General features: G+C 37.8%; 1 protein-coding gene across 21 annotated transcripts in view; it reads left to right on the plus strand.

The window, feature by feature from the left end:
* Window positions 1-23,698, plus strand: part of RIMS1 (regulating synaptic membrane exocytosis 1) — a 164,702-nt gene that overhangs the window by 135,386 nt on the left and 5,618 nt on the right. For all 21 annotated transcript variants that reach the window (XM_077174811.1, XM_077174812.1, XM_077174821.1 and 18 more), the window contains 2 exons: window positions 19,640-19,781; window positions 23,301-23,413. In XM_077174811.1, coding sequence (XP_077030926.1) covers window positions 19,640-19,781; window positions 23,301-23,413 — 255 coding nt within the window. The remainder of the gene's footprint in view (window positions 1-19,639; window positions 19,782-23,300; window positions 23,414-23,698) is intronic.

Below are 23,698 nucleotides of genomic sequence, written 5' to 3' on the forward strand. Positions count from 1 at the left end.
ATTTTCTGTTTACAGAGCATGTTAAAATACCCAAAAGCTCTCCCCGGCAGGAATATCACGGTTGCTGTTTTCATTATTTTTGCTTTCACATGGCTCTTGGTGGCTTTATTTATAGTTCTACCATTTGATTAGATATGATGGTGTAAAGTGTTCTCTCTCAGAGCATAGCCACACTGAAACACTGAATTAATTAGGGATAGATGTGACCAAGGATTTATGTGTAAAAGTAGATAAGTTTGACCCATTACTCTATCTTGAAAATTTATTCTATTAATGATCTTCTGTCTGAACAGCTCTTTTCTAGAGTTCATGGTCAGGGCAGGGTGAGGAGATTTCTTTGACAAGGCTTATCTGCTTTCTTCAGTCTGGACTCCAAACATTAACTGGGAAAGATGTTCAAGGGGCATAGGAAAAAACCTCCAGGTTTTATACTGGTAGGGTTGATTTGCTTTTTGCATAATTAAAGTTGTCCATTGAAGTAGTATTTATTGCTGGAAAAGAAATAATTCACCAGGAAAACATTTTGAGGGAATCAGTTGTCTTTAACTGAAGAGGCATACCATGTTAGGGACCAGGTTCTTCTGCCTAGATAGAGATACTCCACTGCACTGTGAAGGGGTCACTTCAGAAGGGTCTCACACAGGATCCAATCTAGTAACCAAACCCTGTCTCCAGAGTCTCAGTAATGGTCCTTGTGAGGCACAAGCTCCCCAAGAGCTGGTTTTGGAAGAACTGAGTTGCATTTGTGTTGTGCTTACTTTTCCTCAGATGTTGAAAAACTCACAGCTCTGTGTACATATCACAGCAAGAGAGCTATCATATGTTGGCACATCTCTAGCAAGTGTTGGAACAGGCAACTTAATATTTTTATGCAGGGATTATAGTCACTGATCAGGAATTAGCTCATAGGAGTTGAACCTTTGTCATTGACTGGGGAATCCAGGAGAAAAAGTTACTGAGAAGATGGTGGAGAAAATGTGATGAGTTTGAGTAGCAGTTTACAGTTTTCTTTGACAGCGTTTACATAGTTGCAAATACAGTTGGATTTATTCTTGCACAAGTATTTTTATGCCCCATGGCTGCATATAGGCCTTTACCCTATACTCTGCTTCATGGAGATAGCTATGTTTATAGCCAACTTGGGAACAATGTCAAGAAATTTGATGGGATCCCCTTTTGGCCAAGGTGCACACTCTCCCAGTCTGCCTCACAATAGTTTCTGGTCCAAAGTTTGCCCTTGGCCAAAATCCCAGGAGAGTGACTTTTCCCAATAATCACCTTTAGATTGTAGCAGGCTACCACAATGCCATTTAAAGTTTTGCGATTTGGGCCAGGGGACACTCTGTAAAGGGCAAAAAGCTCCTCTCCAGTCCTAGTCTTTGTGATCCAGAGACAATTTTTACTGTGCAAATGCTGCTGACTGAATATTTGACAAAATGTATTGTTTAATTTTAAAAATAATTTAATTTAAAAAAATAAAAAACCCAAGGTTGCATCTAGAAAGACTTGAGCACAAATCTTCCAGCCAGTAATTCCCACTGCTTAGCTCTTCAAGGAATCCCATGAGTCCATCTCTCTCAGATTGTGTTTTTCTGAATAGACCTACATGGTACTGCTGTACTTCAGGAGCTGGAGAGGGACTATGGGATATAGAACATGAACCCTGACCTTGACAACTAGAAAGGCACCATTTTTCAAAGAAGTGGGCCAAGGACTGCAATCAGAAAGGGTGGGAGTAGTCCAAACAAGTATAGGTGTCCACAATGTAGCTGTCAGTTCATCACTTCAGGCTTGCTTTCTAGGCAGCAGAAAGAAATGTTCACTTCCACGCATGGCTTAACCATCCTCAAGTAAATGTCTGAAATAGTAAAAGCTAAGTGCCCCCTAAAATGTCTGGTTTTCTGTATATGTTCTGAAAGGAGTCTGACATGACTAGCTCCAGTGCAACATCTATAAACACTTGAAATTTAGTGAGCTGAGTCTTACTTGGCCTGCGCCCAGCCCCCTTTATTTCTGCTCCCAGCCCTTTCCTTGGTCCCCCTCAGAAACAAGGGATTTCAGCTCAGTCCATGTCCTGTAGCTGAATCCTGCACGGTTTCCTATTGCCTGTCTTGCATGGAGGAGAGCACAGGGCAGAGTTGCTTGAATAGAGGAGGTATTACTTAAAAAATAACCACCTCTGGGCCACACGAAATAGCCACATGCTTGTTCTTGCTGCTCTACATGCAGTAAGCAAACTGTGTCAGAGCACCAGGCTTGAACCTGATGGTTGATAGCTGAGTGATAGCTAAGTTCAAATTACAAATGCAGGAGTGCCATTGGCACAGTTATTTTCCATAGGTACAACTGTCTTAAGATTTCTGATTCTATTTTTATAGATTTTGCTGAGATGCTGTAACGCTCTACCTCATGAATGGTTTCTCTCATTTGCTCTGCTGATTGCTCAGCACCCATAAGATGTAAAGTCTGCTTTCTAAGATTCTGTGTGAATGCTAGACTCTGTGTGAATGCTAATCAAGAGGCACAGTTGTGTGTGTGTGTCTGTGTCATATTTTTGTATTAATTGTTTGCACAAAAGGAACCATTAATATTTTATGTTAAAGAAGGTGAGGTTGTCAGCCTCAGAAGTAGTGCCATGAAAAATCTTTTAGAAGCCCATTGGTTAATTGTTTTAAATGTAATCAAATGTCTGGTGATCTCCTTAAATATCCTACCTCTTTTGATGAGCAAATGTCATCATTAAAACTAATACTATGTAATTGCTATGAATCTTTCCAGTCAAAACAAAAACTGAATAGATGGAAATGTGTAGATGGAAATGACACAGTGAATTGTAAATTTCTTGTAACTTGAATTAGTTGTGCTCTCAGCACAACTGTCATGATCCAAGCCTTTCATACATTGTCATCAGTCAAGTAGAATATGTAATAACAGCACCTGTGATACAATGTTTATGATGGAAGTATAAGTACTTAAATAATTTTTTTTGTTCACCATTAATAAATTACTTTTTTCTAGGATATGGAACTGCCAGTTTTTGCATGCTGGAATATAATAATGCTTTTAGTCTTGAAAGGGCAACTGGGGAGCACAGCAAGCTGAAATGTGCTGCCACTCTCCCAGTGCTGCCCTGTGCCTGGTGCTGGTACACTGAGCAGTAAATATGTTCTCTTAGTCTTACCTGGAGGTTGTGTGCCAATGTTTTTGACAATACTATGCTTTCTTAGTATTGTTTTTTGCTTATAGTTGCAAATAGTCTGTTGCTAGAAGAGTAAACAATATTTGGACAGCATGAAGTTTAGTTGAGTTAAAAGGGAGGAAGAGAAACAGGAAGGCAAATCAAATGTCCAGCTGGATCAGTTGTTGATCCCATTAGGGAGGCTGAATGATGACAGAGGAGACTGAGAGGGAATCTCATCAATGCATACGAATATCTCAAAGATGGGTGTCAAGCAAGGAGTAACAGCCATAAACTAAAACCTAAGGAGGCCCACCCTAGCATGAGGAAGGACTTGTTTACATTGAGTGTGGCAGAGCACTGGCACAGGCTGCCCAGGGAAGTTGTGGAGTCTCCCTCTCTGGAAGCATTCAAAACCCACCTGGAGGTGTTTCTGTGTAACCTGCTCTAGGTGACCCTGCCATGGCAGGGGGCTTGGTCTGGATGATCTCCAAAGGTACCTTCCAACCCCGGCCATTCTGTGATTCTGTGATATCAATTTAGGGTGACAGATGTGACATCTCCTGACTTTCTTCTCATGTTTTAGTCTTTATCTATGTTCATATGGTGCCCATGACTACAATGTTGACAGTACTTATGACAGAAGCCATGTGCCATAGAGAAGTAGGATCATCAGTTTTTGTTAGAAGAACTATGTATGAAATGAAGTTGCAAAACTGAGAAGTGAACATTGATGCTTTGCACTGTAACATTCTTTTTCCACTTAAAGAGCTTCCCACAGGCATGCCAGTCAACATGTTAGCTGCACAGGTAGTTTCTCTTTATGCATAAAAATGGTCTCCTTGTTGGTGGGATATGCTTATTTTTAAGAAAACGTCTTGAGAGTTTGATGCTTAAAAATCCCATTGATTTCAAGGCTTAAGAATTTAGCAGCCCAATAAGACTGTTCTGTAGAATAAATGGATGATCTTTTGCAGATATTTTCCTGTTGTTCAAAGTTTTCTATTCTCTTAGTGTTGTAGTAAGAGTATAGCAGTCATTTTGCAATCCCGACTGGAGCAATAATTGCTATGGCTACTATTTAAACATGTACTGTTGGACTTTGTAGTGCAATTTGGTTTATGTGCTCTTAATTTATGTTCTGAATTTCATAGTTCATGTCAGACCTCTTTAGTAGTAGTGATGGTGGTTCTTTGTTCTTTGCATTGTTGGCAGCCATAGACCTTAAAGCTTTTTACAAAGGAACGGTAAGTGCCATTGTCCCCTTTTATTGAGGAGCAAACTTCAGGACTGCAAGATCTACTGAAAATCACACAGTCTGCAGAAGAGCCAAGACTTCCTAAAAAAGCTTACAGCTTTAACTGCGAGATTAAAAGATATTTGTAACTGTTTGACAGTAACATAGTGTGCATGTATGTGTGTAACCAGTTGTATGTAATCTTTACACAGGGGTATTGCTTTAAGGAAAGAGTCTGTGGGACATTAAATTTCCATACTTTAAAACACATCTATATATCACTTACATATTAAACATGTTTAATAATGTTTACAGTATAAACCAGAACAGTGTTAGCTTTCTTCAAACAGGGATCTGTGGCTGAAAGCAATATAATGTTTGATGACCAAACATGCTGAAGTAGGACTCAGCTCTGTGCTGCTGGGGTATAATGTGGGCCGGCTTCATTTCTTCATTTCTTGTGTTCTTCCAGTAAGAATGTTTCTGTTTGGGGGATTTTAATTAATTACTCTTTAGAGGTTACTTGCTTTAAGGGTAAATACCACAGATCACTCCCTGCTGTGTAAAGTTAGCTAAATGAGCAAGTAGCGGTACCTGGTTAGTTGATGTTTTTTAGTGATATTATAGAAGCTATGTTGACCACGAGCTGAGTCAGGACCTGACTGTAAGAAGATTCCTAAAGTCTTTTAAGCTGGGAACTCAGTTGAACTATGAAGAAATGCATAGGATATGTGAACAGCTCATTAATTAAATTAAAACAGATTCATCCATCACTGGGTTGCCTTGCAAGTGTGCATGTTTATACTCACATCCTTTTGACTGTTCTTTTAGCTCATGTTTTGTACTTCAGAACATAGCATGGTGACATTTGTTATCCTTGATGGTACACTGCTGAACTCTCTGTTACAAGATGTTTTCATTACAATTGCTAGGTTTTTTTACCAAAATAAGAATTATCACTGTCAAGATGATCCTTACAAAATACCTAAAAATACTGTGGTTACCTGAATAGGAAGGTGGTATGATAAGAGATCACTTAAGTGTATACAAGATGTTCTTCTGCCCTTTGTAATTCTGAAGAAAAGCAGACCAGAATTTCACCATGATTCTGGGTTGGTGCTTTATTTATCATTGTGTTGTTGGGATGAATAGAACAGAACATAATATAAACTCACAGATCGAGAGTTGTATTAAAAACATAAGACTTTTTAATATAAATCATATCCTAGTAGCAAATATTTCAAAATTTTGGGCACCATTGTGCTGGAACAGGAGTTTTTAAGCAAGTTAACTTTGGTTTCTAAAGTGTTTTATCTTCCTCACTGTTGAACCAAAAGCCAAATAATGTCACATTACAAAGTATAGGACCTCACCATCATGAGGATACTTAATACATCATACATCAAATATGATGTATTAAGTATCCTCATGATGGTGAGGTCCAGTCCTGTGTATGCTTCATGGGGAATAGCCCCATGGAGATCTACACATGATGAACTTGGACTTGGTGAAAATTCTGCATGTTTTTGTGAATATGTAAGACAAAAAAACTTCTTCTGGATGTAAGTGAAAATAAATACTTAACAACACCACGCACTTCAGATTTGCTCTAAATAACCCATGATTTTATATTTTGTTTGATATAGTCAGCGATTCTGTGTAGCCTAAAGCTCCTTTGAGGATGACAAAAAAAAATGTGTAGAAAAGTTAAGGCCTTTGAAAAACTTTTGGTCTTCATTGGGCATCTTCTCTTTCCCAACATGGCATTACACATAATGCAGTCTTCAGAGAAAGACTGCCCCTGGGCAAGGGTTAGAAAAATTGATTTTACTTAAAGATTTCAATGGAAAGAAAACATAAATTATTCTAAGAATTTTTCTGACTATATATTGGAAGATCTTGACTTGAGAGAAATGCTTTCAATTTTCCACTAGAATATGTTCTTGTTAAAAATTGAATACATTTATTAGAAGCTGAGGAAAAGAGGAGATATCACGAATAAAAATAATATTTTGAAGAGAGTATGCAATCAGGCACGTTGTATGAAAGGATTATTAAGTAAAAAAATTTTAGATTTGAGTCATTTTTCAGTTACATTGGCTCCTGTTACCACTGAAATGCAGATTAAAACTCATTTCAAAAGAAAGTGGAGATTGTGTTCATTACATATCTTCAGTGCTATGTCACTAACAGATAGGGTAAATCTTGTTATTGCAGACTCTTTTTCAAAAATATTATTTTTCTAATAGCTGACATACTAGTTTTGATATTTTTCAGAGCCTTAAGATGGTGTGTTTAATAACATATAATTATGGTGATATAAAGACTGGAAAATAGTTATTAAAATATCTATGTATGATATTTAAGTTTATTCAAACTCACTTTTACATTGTTCTTCTTCTGGCAGTAGCTATTTCTTTTAATTTATCAAGGAGTTTCCCAAAATTTCTGGTTTATGATATTTGCATGCTCTTGATTTCATCTTTCATTGTGATTTTATTAGAAGTTAGCTACCAATTAGATAATTGTATTATGTCCTATCAGACCTTACTTACTATCAGGAGGATAGTAATTCCAGCTTTATATAAAAAAGCTAGGCTTTATGCACTTTTTATTATTCGTTGTTTTATCTCAAATCTTCTGTCACATTAGATTTTGTTGTACCCATGGAGTTTTAAAGTCTGACCTATTATAGAGGGTATAACAACAAAACATCATGTTTCATTAAATAGTATTTCCTAATTATAAAGCAAGACTGTGCTCTGATCTTAGAGTTTACCTTATGTGATTTTGATTTATTGTGTACATAGGAATCTTTTATTTCTGTGCATATATTATGTTTAATACTTATTTTGAGAGCATCTTACCTGTGTGGAATTTATATGTCTTACTTTTCCCTGCTATTTAATTGGCCATTGCTATTTTTATACCAACCTGTACTGAACAGCAGCTACCCTCTCACACTTAAAACACACCCAAGAAGAACCACTCTCATTAATGACCACAATAATCCTAGGCAGCAAATAGAGGTTCATCTCTCGGTTCCAAGAAAAAACACTATCTGAAATAATTTGTGTAATAGAGATAATAAGAGATTAGTGCATCTGTTCCAAAGAGCCTGACCTTCAAACCATTAGCTCTGCAAGATTCAAGCACCATGGCGTAATCCTGCTATGCAAGGCAAGTTTGTTTTACTTTTGTATTTTATGATCTTCATCCATGAGGTAATATATATGGAAATCCCTGGAAAGATGTAGTACTACTTGGCTTGAGTAATAGAGTCTAAAGTTTCTCTAAAAGGCAGGTTTCTCTTTAACCAATAGTAAGCCTAGAACCATGAAAATAAGGTTTGTTAATTATATTTTGATTTTGTGCTGTGTACTCAGGGGAGCCATCTTTTTCTCTGCTATCCAAAAGTATATTCAGAATTTGAAATCTGTGGTTCATACTGGCTGATTGATTATTGCAGATTTTCATGTTTGTTATTATGATGTGGATTTGAAAATTTCCCTTTGTACAGAGCTGTGCAATTTTCTGCTGTCCTTTCTCATTTTCTTTGGTGTCAATGCTGATGTGCAAGTTTTATTTTCCAGTTTATCATTAAATGATTGTTATTTCTTCAGCTGTGATAGGTTTCTTAGTGCTCTCTATATCAATACAGCAGGAAAATTTAATGCTCAGTCATAGCATCTGCTTTTGAGTAATACACAGGGAAGAAAATGGCCTGTTAAATAGTTCAGAAGTAGTGAAATTAGCATTGTATTGTGTTTTTGTTATTAGCATACATGTAACAACATTTCTGGATATTGTATTTGTTCAAGACAAGTGCCTTTTGGTATTCATGCACAGTTGCATTAAAATATGTCTTTCATATAATGTTCTCTTTTAGTTGGCACAGCAGTATGGGAGTGTTTTCACTTCAGAAATATCTAGAAGTTTGGGAGGGAATCAGTTTTTTTTCTGTAGAGATAGGCTGTATTAGCACCACTTTTTTTTCCCCATCTCATTCTGCCTTGTATTTGAAAGGGTTTTAAAATTTTGTAAATGCTCCATCTCTGCTTCTATTTATTGGCTGTAATTCAGATACTCTCAAATATTATTTTATTATATATATGGCTAATTCTCCCTTGTACTTATATTTCTCTTAGCTTTTTTATCATGTTTGTAACATATTATTGATGTGACAAATCTATTATAAAACAATAAAAAATCTTGCTTTGTAGTAAAAATTTAGTGTAATTTACCAGGAAAATCACAGAACAACTCTTTCTGTATTGGTGTGCTTTTTACCTCATGTCTGTTGACTGTTGTCTTATCTGCTTCTCCTTTGAGATAGGCAAGTGCTTCCTTGCTAAGCAAGGTTTGTAACCAAGAGAGGACAGCTGGGGAAAATGAGAAATGAGCAGCCATAGGGACTGCAAAAATAACCTGTAATTGTCTTTGATGGCAAAATGCAAGGTGTTACAGAAAATCCTGCTGTCTCACACTGCTCCCTACCTAGCCCAGAGATCAAAGCAGTACTGATGACAGGTTTTTTGTGCTGGTGTCTGTCTGTGGCACAGCTGAACTTTTACATCTTGTCAGTAGTGTTTTCCTCAGAGCATGTTTGATAATGAACATACAAACCTTAGGATTTAATGGCAGACTTATGCCATAGCATTCATTTGGGAAGTTTGGCTGAACGATGTGTCTCTGAAGCAGCTCTTTGTGTGCAGTTGTCCACTTTCAATAATATAAACACAAAGGGAACAATTATATCTTAGAGTTATGCAGTGTTTATCTAGCACAGATCCTCTGCCCAAGGCGTAGATGTTTTTACCCACAGATGGCTGTAACTAATGCAAACCAGACTGAGAGTAATGCCACAAAATGGCATTGGAAATGGAAACATTAAGTGACTGTCTTGCTCACTACTTACCTGTCTTAACTATTCCTGTGAATAAAAAGCTGTTTCAAAAGAAAAATTTTTGCACCAGGACCACTATTAACTGGATTTGAACTCTATTTGATCAAAAGAAAGAGCATCTCCTGAGTTTTTAGCCTCCTTTCTAGAAGTTATTACCTGGGCCTATCTCAGAGATAAGAGGTATTGTCTGTACATCATCACAACCTAGCTGGCTTGGAACTTTAGGTAGTTACATTTTAAAAGAAATTCAAAAGCAAAGTAAGCATGAGCACAGGTACTTTTGCTGAAAAAGAGCTTGGTTATGGTTTACTATGGCTGAAACTTCAGTGGGATCACTGATAGTGGTACAAGGGACAGCAGTGCAAACAAGGTTACAAAAACAACATGCAAAATTTTGTCTAAATTTGTAGGAAGTTTAAATAAAAGTTTATTTGAGGTGTGGTACTTTGGAGGCTACCAAGAAAATTTACTTTGTAGAGAGTTTAATATTTCAGGATTCAGTGGTGGAAGAACAAGCCAAGTTTTTGGTCAGCCTTTGTGTTACACATCCAGAAGAGTAAGTCAAACAGTTTTAATCCTGGAAAGGGGGTTTGGCCCTACAAATAAGAAATATTTGGAATGATTTTTCCTGGGATTAGGAGAAGAAACATAAAGGAGGAAAGGCTGTGAGCCAAGGAGCTTTCTGAGAGGCTGTAGAGCCATGGAGCTTTCCCTCTGTGTGTTTTTTATTTCAACTCTAAACCTCTGTTGAGTTTCCCTAAGCAAGAACCTGTGTGAGAGGGAACTTCTGTGCACTTGACACACGTGCAGTGCCTTGTGTAAAACTGCTCAAGGTGGCAGGCAGGGCCTGGAGCCTTTGCCAGGTGCAGGCTGAAGGCAGATCTTGGGAGACTCACATGCACACATTAGTAGCTCCCAACATCAACATTTCATACCTACCATGGTATTGTATTGAGATAAGTCTCTCCATTTAATCATATTTTGGTTTTTTTAATTATTTTGGTTTTTTTATTTGACACACATCATGAGAAAATTACATACCATACAACTATGTATTTTTCAAAAAGGTAATATCACTTTCTAAGCATAATTTCTAAAATTATCAAGAAGATAACTTCAACTATTGCACTAAATAGGAAATCTGTGCCTAAGCAATGAAAATACATGGACATTTCTGCATAGGAGTGACATGAGATATACTGCATTACTACCGGGGAGGATTTTGTCACCTCTACAGTATTTGCAATCTTAAATGTGTCATGTGTTACTTAAATCTGTTATGTGTTAACTACCTGAAATTAACAGTTTAATTTGTGTCATTTTTCTCCTTAATTATTTTATGATACTTGAAAAAACCAGAACTTTACCATAACTTGTAGATCTACAGAACTGTATTGTGCACATTTTAATTTTTTTCCTCATTATAATTCTGTTTGAAGTAGTTCTCTTATTTTGGCTTGATAAATGCTGAGTAATTTCCTTTCTCCATTCTGGCTCTAATCACCCTGAGAAGGCACATTGATCCCTACAATTTCAAATGCCAATTGATAAAGATGTGTTAAATTAATTGATTCTTAACCAGTTGCAAAATGAAAGTATAATACATTTTCAGAAGAGGGTATAAGAGAAACGGAAAAGTTTGACATAGAAACAAATATTGCAAAGTCTGTTTCCTCAAAAGGAAGTCTAAAGATGAAAGGAGCAATTAAAAAATGAAGTTCTGTTTTCAGAATGCACATGGGCATTTCAGAGGCAGTGAAACTTTAACTCTGCTGTGCTCAAGTCCCTCTAAGACAGTTACCTCATTTAGACTTTTCTGCTGCATAGCTGTAACTTAATATTTAATGCTAATTTGATGTTTTCTCAGGTTTGCAGTTTTTCAGGTGGTTTTGTACCAAATTCATGCAAAATGAATCAAAATCACCAGGACAGAGAAATGTGATTTTGAATTTCTCTGACTCCTCATCAAATTTTGACCAGCAGCATTAAAAAAATGCATGACCATTGACCAAGGTTGCTTAGAATATTTTGTGCTCTGGAGAATGCACTGCTGACTGAATTTTTTAACCTTTCAGCAATATATTACAAAGTGCTCGCTGGCAGGTAGTTCAGTACTTTTTTCTCTGCAAGGCCCTGTAATGTAATCAGAGTTGTAAAAGGAACTTGTGAGTGAAGCAACTTGATCATTCCTCGCAGTGCTGCAGTGCCAAGTGTTACAGGATAGCGAGGGAGAGGCAACGCCAGGACCCCAAAGATTTATTCTACCCAGAAACCACACAAGTTATTTAAACAAAGGTGAAGCTGCTTTAGGTGCTGGCTGCTTCCTAAGGATTATATCATAGCCAATGTTTAATTTTGCTTAAACCAAAGGTAAGCTTGTATTTTCTGTGTTTTACCGTGGTGAGCCTGTTCATGAGTCTTGCTTTAGCAATGTATGGTAGTCTGGAGTTACAACTTTGCAATGCTGCAGTCACTAAAGAAAAGCCAGAGTCGGTGTGGTACAGTGTTGATCTGATACATTAGAAATGATCTCTTGAAGGCAGGTTATTAACATTTTTAAAGGGAAATGTGATATTCACCTGGGAGTTGCTGGTAGTGGTAAAATAAAACTTAGAGGGCTTCAAAGTTGCAGTCGGAGCAAATCAAACTACTGAAAAGGTAAAGCATTTTCCTTTATTATTATCTTTCCTTATTAATTATCTTCCTTGAAAGATAATTTCACTGGTTGGTAATTGATATGAAAAGGAAGGGACTGTTCCTGAAGCTGTAATGTCTCCTGATTAGTATGCTGTGTAATTGTATTAGGGTTGAGCTATTACTCAGAAACTTTTCAACTGTACAAAAAGACGTGCAACATTTTTACTGGAGGACACTTTAGCACTAGTGGTTTTGACAGTGTTTCAATTTACTGATTTTTGGAGGTTATTGAAATAATTAGACTTTGGGCTGCCATCATGTACAGCACATAGTTCTCAATTTTTTTGAAGATGCACAGTAGGAGTGAATTTCTTTATTATTGATGGCTTTTAAATTGTCATATTGGTGGTATCATCTTGTAAAATATTGTCTTTTATTAATTACAATGTCATGTTTTAATAATAAATACTGAACTCTTCGTAATTGTGAACACTTGCTTAAAAGGTCTCAAACATACTAAAATTGTAACAGCTGCCTAAAACCACAAAAGACATCAAGTTATTTAAATATGTATAAGTTCCTAATTAAATGAAATGTTGATTTAGTTTATCTGAAAAATCTCCTTTTTTTTTTGCATTGCATTTCATTCTCCCCTGCTGTATTAACTGCAAGCTGTGCCCCAGCACCCTTGCCTTGGACAAATGTTATCTCTATACCATATGTCAGTTCTCTGAGAGGGCTTGGCTGGTTATAAATAATGTTGTACTATAGGGCTGTGTTTTAAATTGAAAATATTATTGTTGAAGTACTAACAGCTCTCCTGAGCTTCTTATTTCACTCTGTCTCACATTCTCCTCCCATCTAACAAAAAAGCCAAGAGTATATGAGAAAATGAGTGCTTGATATTTTATAAACTGTTTATATAGTAAATAATTTGTTGGAAACATGGGTTTGTTGTTTTAATAACTGAATTTCATTGAAATAGGCTTTAGGAGTTGAAGAACGTGGCACGTGTACCTATTATCAGCTTCACTGGCATATTCTGGTTTTATAGAGCTCTTTGCATATGTGTGAAGAAGGTAATTAAGATGCTTTCATTTCTGTATGTTTATAAATTATGCTAAGCACAATCCCAGAAGTAGAAACTCATTGCTATAGATCATCTTTGATTGCCTCATTTTGGCTGACAGACAGTGGCTCTTTTCTCTTCATTGCAAGTATGTGGACAAAAAAATTAATCTTCATAAATTTCAGAAGCCATAACTGATCTTTTTCTGACCAGACATCCTTGCTTTGCCTTAAGATACATATGTCCTGATTAAACACAGGTTTTCTTCCCTGACATGAAAAAATCATTAAGTATCAGAATAAACATATAAAACACATGCTTCTTTCTACTTTTCTTTTTTATTTTTTTTTTCAGTAAATATGTCTAAGATATCTAAAGGAGATAAAATTTTTAAAAGCAGTTGCTTAAAGTTTTGAGACTACTGTCAGGTAGTAAAAAATGGCCTGATTTTCCACTTCTTGTTTGCTTTTGTTTTGATGCTTTCCACTATTCCTGTCATTTGCTTTCAAAGTGCTACTTCTGTTTCATGCAAGTCACTAGGAGCTGTTGGATAAGTTACTTTGAAATCTCTGTTAAGAGTCTGACTCTGCAAGTTTGATTTTCAGTGAAAAATACTGTCAAAAGGGGAGATTCTGCTGTATGTACACTGTCTAAAATGCCATCAAAGCATTGATACAACCATTGACATCAATTCAGTGAAGTCTCCTTTTCTTAGGATTGGTGCTTTGCTCCTTTGGTGATCGTTCCTTTGCTCTACATATGTCAGAAAAATATATTGTGTATATTAAGGAACTAATTGCATTATCTTTTATGTATTATCTGAAAGTATTGGGAGTGAAAGGTGTTTGCCAGATGAGTTTGTGACTTTATAAATACAGTTTTGAGATACATTTTATTCCAAACTTCTGATAAAATTTCTTATCAAGGAATTATCCCAGCTGAAAAGGTAAATATCCTTTCGAAAAGATTTTTTATATAATTTATATAATTTTTTGTAGATTTTTTTTAATAAATAGAAATGGGAAGTATATGATGGTTTATATTTAGATTTTAAAACTCAGGATCTAACAGAATATCAACAGCATTCTCCTTTCTTTGAATATTTTGCATGCTATTTGGAAGAAACACTTGGAAGACAATTACTGCAACGTTTCACGTCTTTTTTCAAAGAGCATTATATTCTGGAGAGTATTGCACAATACATAGAATTGAAAGTAAAGGGAAATATTGCATGATATAAAGTCTAGAAACTTGTATTGTTGAAATTTGTATTTAAATGTCAATTTTTTTGCTATTTATCTTTGCCCATAGTCGCTACGCACTTTCAGTCTTAGTGATCAAAGTACTGCTGAGTTCATCTTAGAGATGTACACATTTTAAAAAATCAAATGCTCTTTGAACTATGTATTCTTTTTCTTCTGTCTCTGTTTTAGGACCATAAGCCAAGAGGCACTTTTTCAATGTTGTTTAAAAGCACTACATGTAAAGTGAGGGGGAAGCTGCAGAAATTGTAACTCAGCAGGTCTTCGAGCAGCTAAATTTGAAGTTTTAAAGTCACTAACACATCAGAAAGGTCCAGAAGGAAATATGCCCCTTGGCTTTTCTTTTTATAGATCTTTGAAGTTGACCCTTGCTATTCCAGTTGATATAATCTCGTTGGTGTCTCACACAGTCAGTGTACAAACAACCATATGGTCACGGTCCTGCCAGGTTTCTCTCAGAGCTGGCTTGAAGCTGCAGTCCTTTTAAGCTTTCTTTGGATGCAAGAGCATTCTTGATACTACAAATGAATTGCCCTTGAGCCCTGCAATGACACTTTTTATGATCCCTTTCATTAGTGGATTTAGCAGTGGTGCTATATCCACTAATGCTTTGTTCTCTGGTGTGTTCTTTTGAACCAGTCATGAATTCTCACATACCTGGGTGCTACATGTGTGTGAACTTGCTTCTTTTTTGGGTGCTAACCAACTAGCTGCCCTCAGATACAATTCTGGCAATGCTCACTTAAGACACCTCTCCCCACAGGCAGCACACAGAGGCTCATGTCAGGATTGCCTTCTGCCCTGCACTGGTCTCTAATACTGTCCTATTGACTTAAGATGCCAAGCTCATGTCCTTGCACATTTCTTGTATGTTCCGTAGCCTTGACCCATGGCATGTAATATGTACCTTGGCACCTTAGATGAAAGCTTTGCTGCAGCAGCCCCTTGCCATTTCAAACTTCTGAACTGAAACAAGAGCAAAATGTAGTAACTGCCTCCAGGTACCACACAGAGAACAGAGGAAAAGCCAGGCCAATGGTGATGCCATGTGCAGCCATGCCTTTGCTAAGTGTGGCGGGGCTGGGAGGGAGGATGTCTGGCTTTGTCCTCTCTGAATTGCATTTACATTTAGAATGTAAAGCTAGCTTTAAGGTATCTGTAGTAGGCCACCTTAAATCTCTAGATAATATCATTGACCCTCTCACTATAATTCTGTTGTTAATAGCTCCTGGCTCCTAGGCTTCAGAGTGATTAGGACATACAGAAATTTGAAACACATCAGATGCTTTGATATTTTGTGCAGATATAAGGTAGAGCACAGTTGCTTTTTTCTGTAATTGGTTATTCAGGTCCTGGTCTTTGTTAACTTACTTTTGTCAGGGAAAAGCAAAATCGGGCCAGTTTCTTGTCAGAGCAAACAGGAATCACTATAGACTATATTTGTAATAAGTAGATGGAAATAGCACATTGCACACGCTCATCAGGGTGTTATAGCAGGACTGCTACAACCTGTTGATTAATTGAAAAATGCCTGTTGATTAATTGCAAAATGCTTACAATCTGTATATATTTCGTAGCTGCAGGTGGCTGCTTTATAATGCTTTGGCATCAATTATTAAATCTGAAAAAATATCCGTCACATTTGCTTTTTAGTAGCTTTTCTCCAGCTTGTACCTGTTAAGCCAGGTGTTTACATGTCATTTATGCACAACAGTCTGCATCCCTGCATGAAGAAATCCTTACACAATTGACACAGCTGGTAAACACCCTGACAAGAGCAGAAAATCTCAGTATGTAATAGCATAGATATTGAACTTGAATATTTTATGAACCTGTATTATTCATGTAAAGACAGCGTTCCAAAGAAATATGCAGAGCTGTTAGATTAAAAGTAATACAAGAGAAAAGTGGAAGTTTTCTAAAAGAAGTCTTATCAATAGCAGGGAAAACACTTTTATTTGTTTGGATCCCTTATTTCATTGTGCACTCAAGGCAGGACTGGAATTGTACCCTAAAGTGAGTTCACTTTAACAAGGCACCTTTAGAAACAGAAGCAGTTCCCAACTCATCTCCCTCCCTCCCTCCCAGGACATGGTTTTGCTGAGAAGTTTAGAGGAGCAGACTAACAAGATAAGCCATGTCTTGACTTTTTGTGTTAAAATTGGAAAAATTATATTATATAATGTAAGATATAATAAGATGCATAAGTGACCAAGATTAAAACTTCCAAAACCTATGCAACAAGTATTTTGATTCTTATCAATGGGCAAAAGCAATTTTCTGTATGCCAAAAAGCTCTTGTTGTGTTTCATCATTCTGTTGTGTTACTGTTATATTTATGATTGTACTTCAGAATATTAAGATTGAGGTTATAAAAGTAAATAAATTGGAGGGCTGTATTTTTCCTGGGAAACTGTGTGTATTAATAGCAGTTATAAGGGGAGGCAAAAGGATGCTTTTGATTCTTCAACCTGAAAAGTAAAAATGCTGATGAGAAAAGAGAAAGAAGTAAAATCTGGGACTGTAAGACAGAGAGCAGTGACTTGAAAAGTATTTGGAAAAAGACAGTCTGGTACTTGCTGCTCAGCTAGACAATGTTTTGGCCATGCACAAGGATTCCTACTTCAGGGTCTGTGCTTTTCAAATCTGTGGAGCAAAGAAGTGTGTTTAAACAGCAGTACCAATGTTATCCATGACAATGTAACATTACTCTTTGAAAAAAAAAAATCCATCTGCTATTTTCAATCTCTACTGTGGCTCAAAGCTAAAATATTATTTTTTGTAATTTAGTGAATGGATATTTTTACATTTTATTTCTATGACTGTGTTCGTTATCTGTCCCAATAACCTGGCTCTCACTGCTAAATTTCTAAATTTCAGCACCCACCATGTTGTCCAGGTGGTCCAGAACAACATATCTTTACTAATTTGTGCCAAGACCATGGTGGTCCTGTAGCCCTCATGGGCCATGGACCACCTCTAGGGTCTCTTCATTTACTTTTCCTGAGCCCTGAATACTCATAAACAACGCTATTCAGCTGAACACATTTCAGGCTCTACTCTATTATATCTTCCAGGTCATGCTGCCTGATCTGGCTGGCTCTGAAATGCAGGCAGGGGGTAAAACACATAATCTCACATGCTTGTAGGAGCAGATGGAAACAGACACATTTTCAGAGAGGTCCTGGTGAGAGAGAGAGAGTGAGATTGAGAAAACAGTATGGGTGCATACCTACAGAAAATGTGAAAATCCCACTTTGGAGTACAACTCAGTATGTGGCTTATACCTCCTAGGTGCTGTTTGAGTTATTTTTGAGGCTCATCCTGCCTATCATTATTGATATGCTGAACACACCCTCAGTTTTTAATGAGAAAGTTCAGGACCAAATGCAGCATCTGAGTTTCTACATACTGAGTCACTGAAGCTCCAGCAAATCCCTCCCACAGCCACCTGCCCTGTGCAAGAGTGGAGCCTGGTGTGCCTGGTGTACCTTGCTTACCCTACTCTACCTCACAGGTTAATGTGTTTTCAGCTGACCAAGGACTGGCAATGTGGATGAGCTGTAGTGGCCCACAGGAAAACCTCAGAGCTGTTGGCCTTAGAAGGGAGGAAAGGATCTCTGGAGGTTGCTGATCTCTTCCACACAGAGGCATTTGGGTGCGGCTTAGTGGCTGTAGGTAAACAAACTCTGGTCCAAAAAGCTTAAGAGGGAAAGCTCAGCCCCTTTCACTGTGGGCATGTCTCCTCTGAGCCCAATATAGTAATTCTTTCACTTTGGCCATGTTTGCTGCTCCCCTGAGAGCTTCAGAGAGGTTACTCTGATAGCTCTATGTTATGATTTCTCCTTGCCCTCCACCAGCTGTGCAGACTCAAAGATCAAGGGCCAGCTATCTCCACAGCATGTTTAAACACTCTGGGAATGGGCAGGCTGCGTGGAGGCTACAAAAGCCTTAAGTTTTATTGTGATGAATAAGATCTGTCAAGATCTATCAGTTTCAAACATCCACAATGTGCAACACGAAGGTGAAAATTTTTTCAGAGCAATTCAGTCTCCACAGCAGGTGGAGATGGAAGAAATATTTGCTTTTCATCTGTTTCGCTGAGCAGGCCATGAAAAATATGCACACAGACTTTCCAGGGATGAATAAAGGAGCGCTGAAATGAAGGGGTAAACACAGAAGAATGTTGTAGCATGTACTTAGGTGAAACTTTGTAAAATCTATTACTTTCTGGGAGAAAGTAATGTTACCTATTGAAGTTTTGGTACATATTTTGAACTAAATTGAAAAAAAAAACCCAGGACAATGAGTTTGAAGACAGCACATTTTATTGCATCACATGGAAGCTTTGGTGGAAGAAATTTAAAGATCATTGAGAACAACTGTCATCATCTAGAAGACTAATTTCTGCCATGTGACTGCAGAATTCACTCTAGATCAGCCATAGCACATAGAGAACCTGTAAAGGACTGGAAGCTCTTCTTGCTCAAGGGAAACATGAAAACTTATGGGTGAAAATCAAACTGCATTTTAAAGGATGTGGGATAGAAGCTTTACCAAATGGATGAAGTCTTTAAACTATTTCAAAATATTTACATTACTTTTTAATCCTACAGTTGCAAGCCTAGAGTCTGACTGTCCAGAGAGGCTGTGGAGTCTCCTCACTGGAGATATTCAAGAACTTTTTGGACACAATCCTCTGCAATGGGCTGTAGGAAGGAGGGAGGTTGAACCAGATGCTCCACTGTGGTCCTGTCCAGCTTAACTATTCTGTGGTTTCCCAGACAAATTCCCCAAGAGTTATTTCTGTTTCAGAACTGCTGAGATCATATGTTCTGTAAAGTCCACTGTTTACTTTGAAGACATTTTGTGGTGAGAAGTAAGATTTTGCTAAGTCAAAACACATTATTATATTTTTGATACTAAGTATCTTAGTGTTTAACATTTTTCTGTGGAATTCATAGAGGATTTTTTCCCTTTTTTTATTTTCTGTGAGAATTGTATCTTCTTTTGCAGTCACTCAACCTAGCAAGGTGGCTAGAGGCATATTACCAAGTTTGTGGTTAGTAGACAGTATCATAACCTGTCTACATTCCAACTGTGTAATGGCTATTAACAAGACATCTAATTTTTAACAGTTTGCCCTAAGGAAGATCTTCAGGTTGCAGCCTTTTAAAGAGAAGTCGTTTCCAGTTTGTAACTGAGGAAGAGAGATTGCTTCTTCAATCAGAATAGTTTTATGTTAGTAAATGAGAATGACCAAGTCAGATCACTGTTCTTGGGTGAAAACTGCAAGAGAAGGCTTTGCTCTAAATTATTCTAACTATTGCTTCTTTTTCTCTGCTTTCAGAGGCTGGAAGCAAGAAGCTAAAGAGCACGATACAGAGAAGCACAGAAACAGGAATGGCAGCAGAGATGAGAAGTCGTATGGTTCGACAGCCAAGTCGAGAATCCACTGATGGCAGCATAAATAGTTATAGCTCCGAGGGCAAGTAAGTGGCATTAAAAATATCAGTAATGTAGGAGATGTTTCTAATGAAGTAGAAGTTTAACTTTCCCATTTTTCCTTCTTTCCCACTTTCCTTCTTTCCCATTACTTGGGATGTCCCAAACTCTAGCTGAAGAGAATAGCTCTGTGTAAAGATTCTTCCTCTTGAAACATTTGAAAAACTGAACCATTTTAGGTACATAACACAAATTTCATGGAAATTGAAATTGAGACAGAACTTCTTAAAAATTCTTATTTTCCCTGTCACCCAGTGAGGCATTTTGTTCATCAAAAGACAACTAAATTAAGACTGCATTTTTAAAACAAAACACAGGGGTGCTTTTTCTTTGAGATATGTTGGGATTACCTCATAGTTAAACTTCAGATGTTGTATATGAATCCCTGTGATATGAAACTCTGTTCAGTAGTACTAGATACAAAGAAAGTTTAATTTGGAGTTGTTCCAAGTCTCTTATTAAGAGCTGTAAACCCAGAGCCCAGCTGCCCCATCAGCTGAAGTCAGACAGCTGTGGGGAATGGGGCAGCTGTTTGCATTCGCTGCTGAAGTTTGAAATGTAGGAAAGGAGAACAAAGGCAGTTCTGACACAAAAATGTGCAGGAATGTTCCAGCATCCTGACAGTTCTCAGTGGGACTCTTACTGCATGTGTCAAGGTGTAGTGGTTACTAGGGAATTCTTAGAAGATGACTCCCCAAATAAAGGGGAAAATGGGGGTGGGCAAATGCACCTTTATAGACCTGGAAAAAAATGAGAGATTTGGACTTCTTGGCTTCACTTTTTTGTATGCTTACTGTGTTACCACTATTGCTAGTGCATATTGTATGAGGCACAAAGAGCCAAGGCTGCTGTAGTGGCAGTGGCAAGGATCTGTGTAAAGGTGCCTCAATCATCAGATCTTCTCACCACTCTAATTTTTTTTGCAACACTGGAACAGGTTGCCCAGAGAAATTGTGGATAGGCTTATCATTGGGAGTGTTCACAGCCAGGTTAGATGGGGCTTTGAGCTACCTGATCTAGTGAAAAGTGTCCTTGTGCATGGCACAGGATCAAAACTTGTTGATTTTTAAGGTGCCTTCAAACCCAAACCAGTCTATAGTTCTGTGATAATGCTAAGATTTTTAAGGGCTATGTAAGAAAAATAGGCTCCATCATGACTAATTCAAAACCAAAGCAGATAAAGACTAGATGAAGAATGAGGGACAAGAGTAAAATATCCCAATGTTTTCCCCATTATGATTCCTTGACTGGCCATTACTTCTACCCTTTCAACACTTCACCCTGCCATTCTCCTTCCCTTCTCTTAGGCTGGAGTGTCAATCTGTAGGGCACCAGTTACTCACCTTGGTGACAAAGGGCAAATAAACTGGACCCTTTAGGGAGGAGCTGGGGGAGCCTGTTTCCCTGGTTAGCAGTGGAGAGGAGAGGTGGGAGCCCAGCACTAAGGCTGAGGACATTTTCAGTGGAACAGCTTAATCCTCTGTTCCACTCTCATTGTGTGTAAGTAGATTGAGCAGGGCTGGGGCAGCTAAGGTCTGGATAGGGAGGTCGCAGCAGGCATCTGCAGGACAGAAAGGTAGAGCCATAAATTGCTGATTGGAGAATCAGCCTCTGAGTAAGGCAGTGAGGAAAGCAAGCTTGAGAAGAGAACTGAATGCTTGCACCCCAGGTACCTTGTCATGTTCTTTTGCTTGACCCTTAACTGGAGTTTAATGGATTAGACTTAATACACATTAAGATTAATGTGTACTTCCAACCTTCATTATCATATGTGTAGCCAGAAGTGTGGTCTCAAGTGAATATTTTCAATGTTGTTAGTCAGCCTGTGGCAAAATGTAACACATTTTTGGAAAAAAGGCCAATGAAACAAGCAAGAAACATCTCATAGCAGATGCAAGAGTGAAAGGATAGTGCCACTGGGGAGAGAAGCAGATAGTATCTTGGTGTTGAACTGAAAACCTTGAGATTCTTTTCTTCCTCCAACTAAAGAAACCATATTAAAAAAAAAAATCCAAATTAAATTTCTGTGAAAAAGCTTACCTTTTAGAAAATAAAGAGTTTTCTGAATGAAAACATTGTGCCAAGGGAATGGCATGAAGCTGAATCAGGGGAGATTTAGGTTAGATGTTAGAAAAAGTTTTTCTGCCCAGAGAGTGGTCACGGCAACAAGCCTGACAGAGTTCAAGAAGTGTTTGAACAATGCTCTCAGGCACTTGGTGAGATTTTTGGGGCTGTCCTGTGCAGGGGCTGGAGTTGGACTTTGATGATCCTTTCCATCTCAGGCTAGTCTATGATTCTATGATACTTTCTGACAAGCTTTAGTCACTGACAGTTAATAAGTTTAATGCAGGCACAGAAAGCACAGTTAGTCTTCAAGAGAGGAATGGACTTTTTTTATGCAACTACTGGGTTTGCAAAGAACTGTGAACTGAATGGCTGAAGCACAAAAGCGTGATGTGCAGAAACTAAGGCTTTTAATACTAGGTGCTTTTGGATTTATTAGGAAGTTTGTTATTATCTTTGAAGTCTAATGGGGAATTTCATTTGAGGAAGAAGAAGTGGTGGATGGCCTGCTGGAGAATACATTGTCTACACTTGGTTGAGAGTCTGTTCTTTTATTTCTCATAATTTTTATAAGGAAGTCAAAGCGGAGTCTTCCCACCATGGATCACTCTTTCTCTGTTTTTTTCTTTTGTTATTGTTTGGAGATTGTATATCTATTAAAAAAAAAAAAAGTGGACACTATGGAATATAAGAAAGCAACTTGGCAAAGAACACATTATAGCATCATAGAATAGCTTGAGTTGGAAAGGACTGTAAAGGTAATTTAGTCTAACCCCCTGCCCTGGGGAGGGCCATCTTCAAGATGAGGTTGCTCAAAGCCCTGTCTAACCTGGCCTTGAATGTTTCCATATACACTGTGCTGATGTATTCAGTTTGTATTCTGACAGAGGGTGGGGAGCAACTGCAGATCCAGATTTGTCTGCCAGAATATTTTGGCTAGAGAGTGGCATTAGGTTTAGCTCTAATCACCACTATTGCTACTACCTGCCAGTTTACTGCTTCATTAAACAGCTGCAGCTGTTTAATGTATAATTTAGTGTAGACATCTGTTTTCCTGTTTGTTCTAAGTGATGTGGATGGGGTTTGGATCAATGTAAATCACACACTCACTAATGAAGAACAGGCTATGAAATTTCATGAAGCTTTTTATATTCTCTCATACAAGGTCATTCTTAGTCTTTTTACCTATCAAGCTCTTCGCTGCTCCTGGAGACTTCCTTAGCAAGACCTATTAATTTATGGACTATTTCAAGTTGATGTGCAGAGTCTCTACACTGCTTTGGGGTCCATGGGAAACAGATAATTCCTGATGCTCAAGAATGATTTGTGGTTGTGCGTCCTGAGCTGCTTGCCTTGTATCAGTAGTACTTTTGTGGTAAATACTGTAGGATGACAGAAATTGATCCTGTTCTTATGCTTAACCAGCTTCTATTTTGTTTCAGCTTAATATTTCCTGGAGTACGGCTGGGCGCTGACAGTCAGTTCAGTGATTTCCTCGACGGACTGGGACCTGCACAGTTAGTAGGCCGACAAACACTAGCAACCCCTGCCATGGGTAAGAATTATATGTTCTCCTCTGTTAAATTAATAACAAGACAACTAACTAATGCACACACTGGCAGACTACAGCACCAAAAGGATTTTTACCAAATGTCTTCCTTCATTGTCACCATGAAGGTCCTATCTGCAGTCACTGGTGTTCCTATCATGGCAGCACACAAAGTGGGGTGGGAAACTATTTGCTCCATTTGAGGTACTGGCTAGTCTTATTTGCAATTTGAAGATGGGAGTTTTACTTCTCACACAAAAGTATTGTGACTTCTCCAATCCTAGCTCGCTG

The sequence above is a fragment of the Agelaius phoeniceus genome, chromosome 3, assembly GCF_051311805.1.
Source record: "Agelaius phoeniceus isolate bAgePho1 chromosome 3, bAgePho1.hap1, whole genome shotgun sequence".
Classification (NCBI taxonomy): domain Eukaryota; kingdom Metazoa; phylum Chordata; class Aves; order Passeriformes; family Icteridae; genus Agelaius; species Agelaius phoeniceus.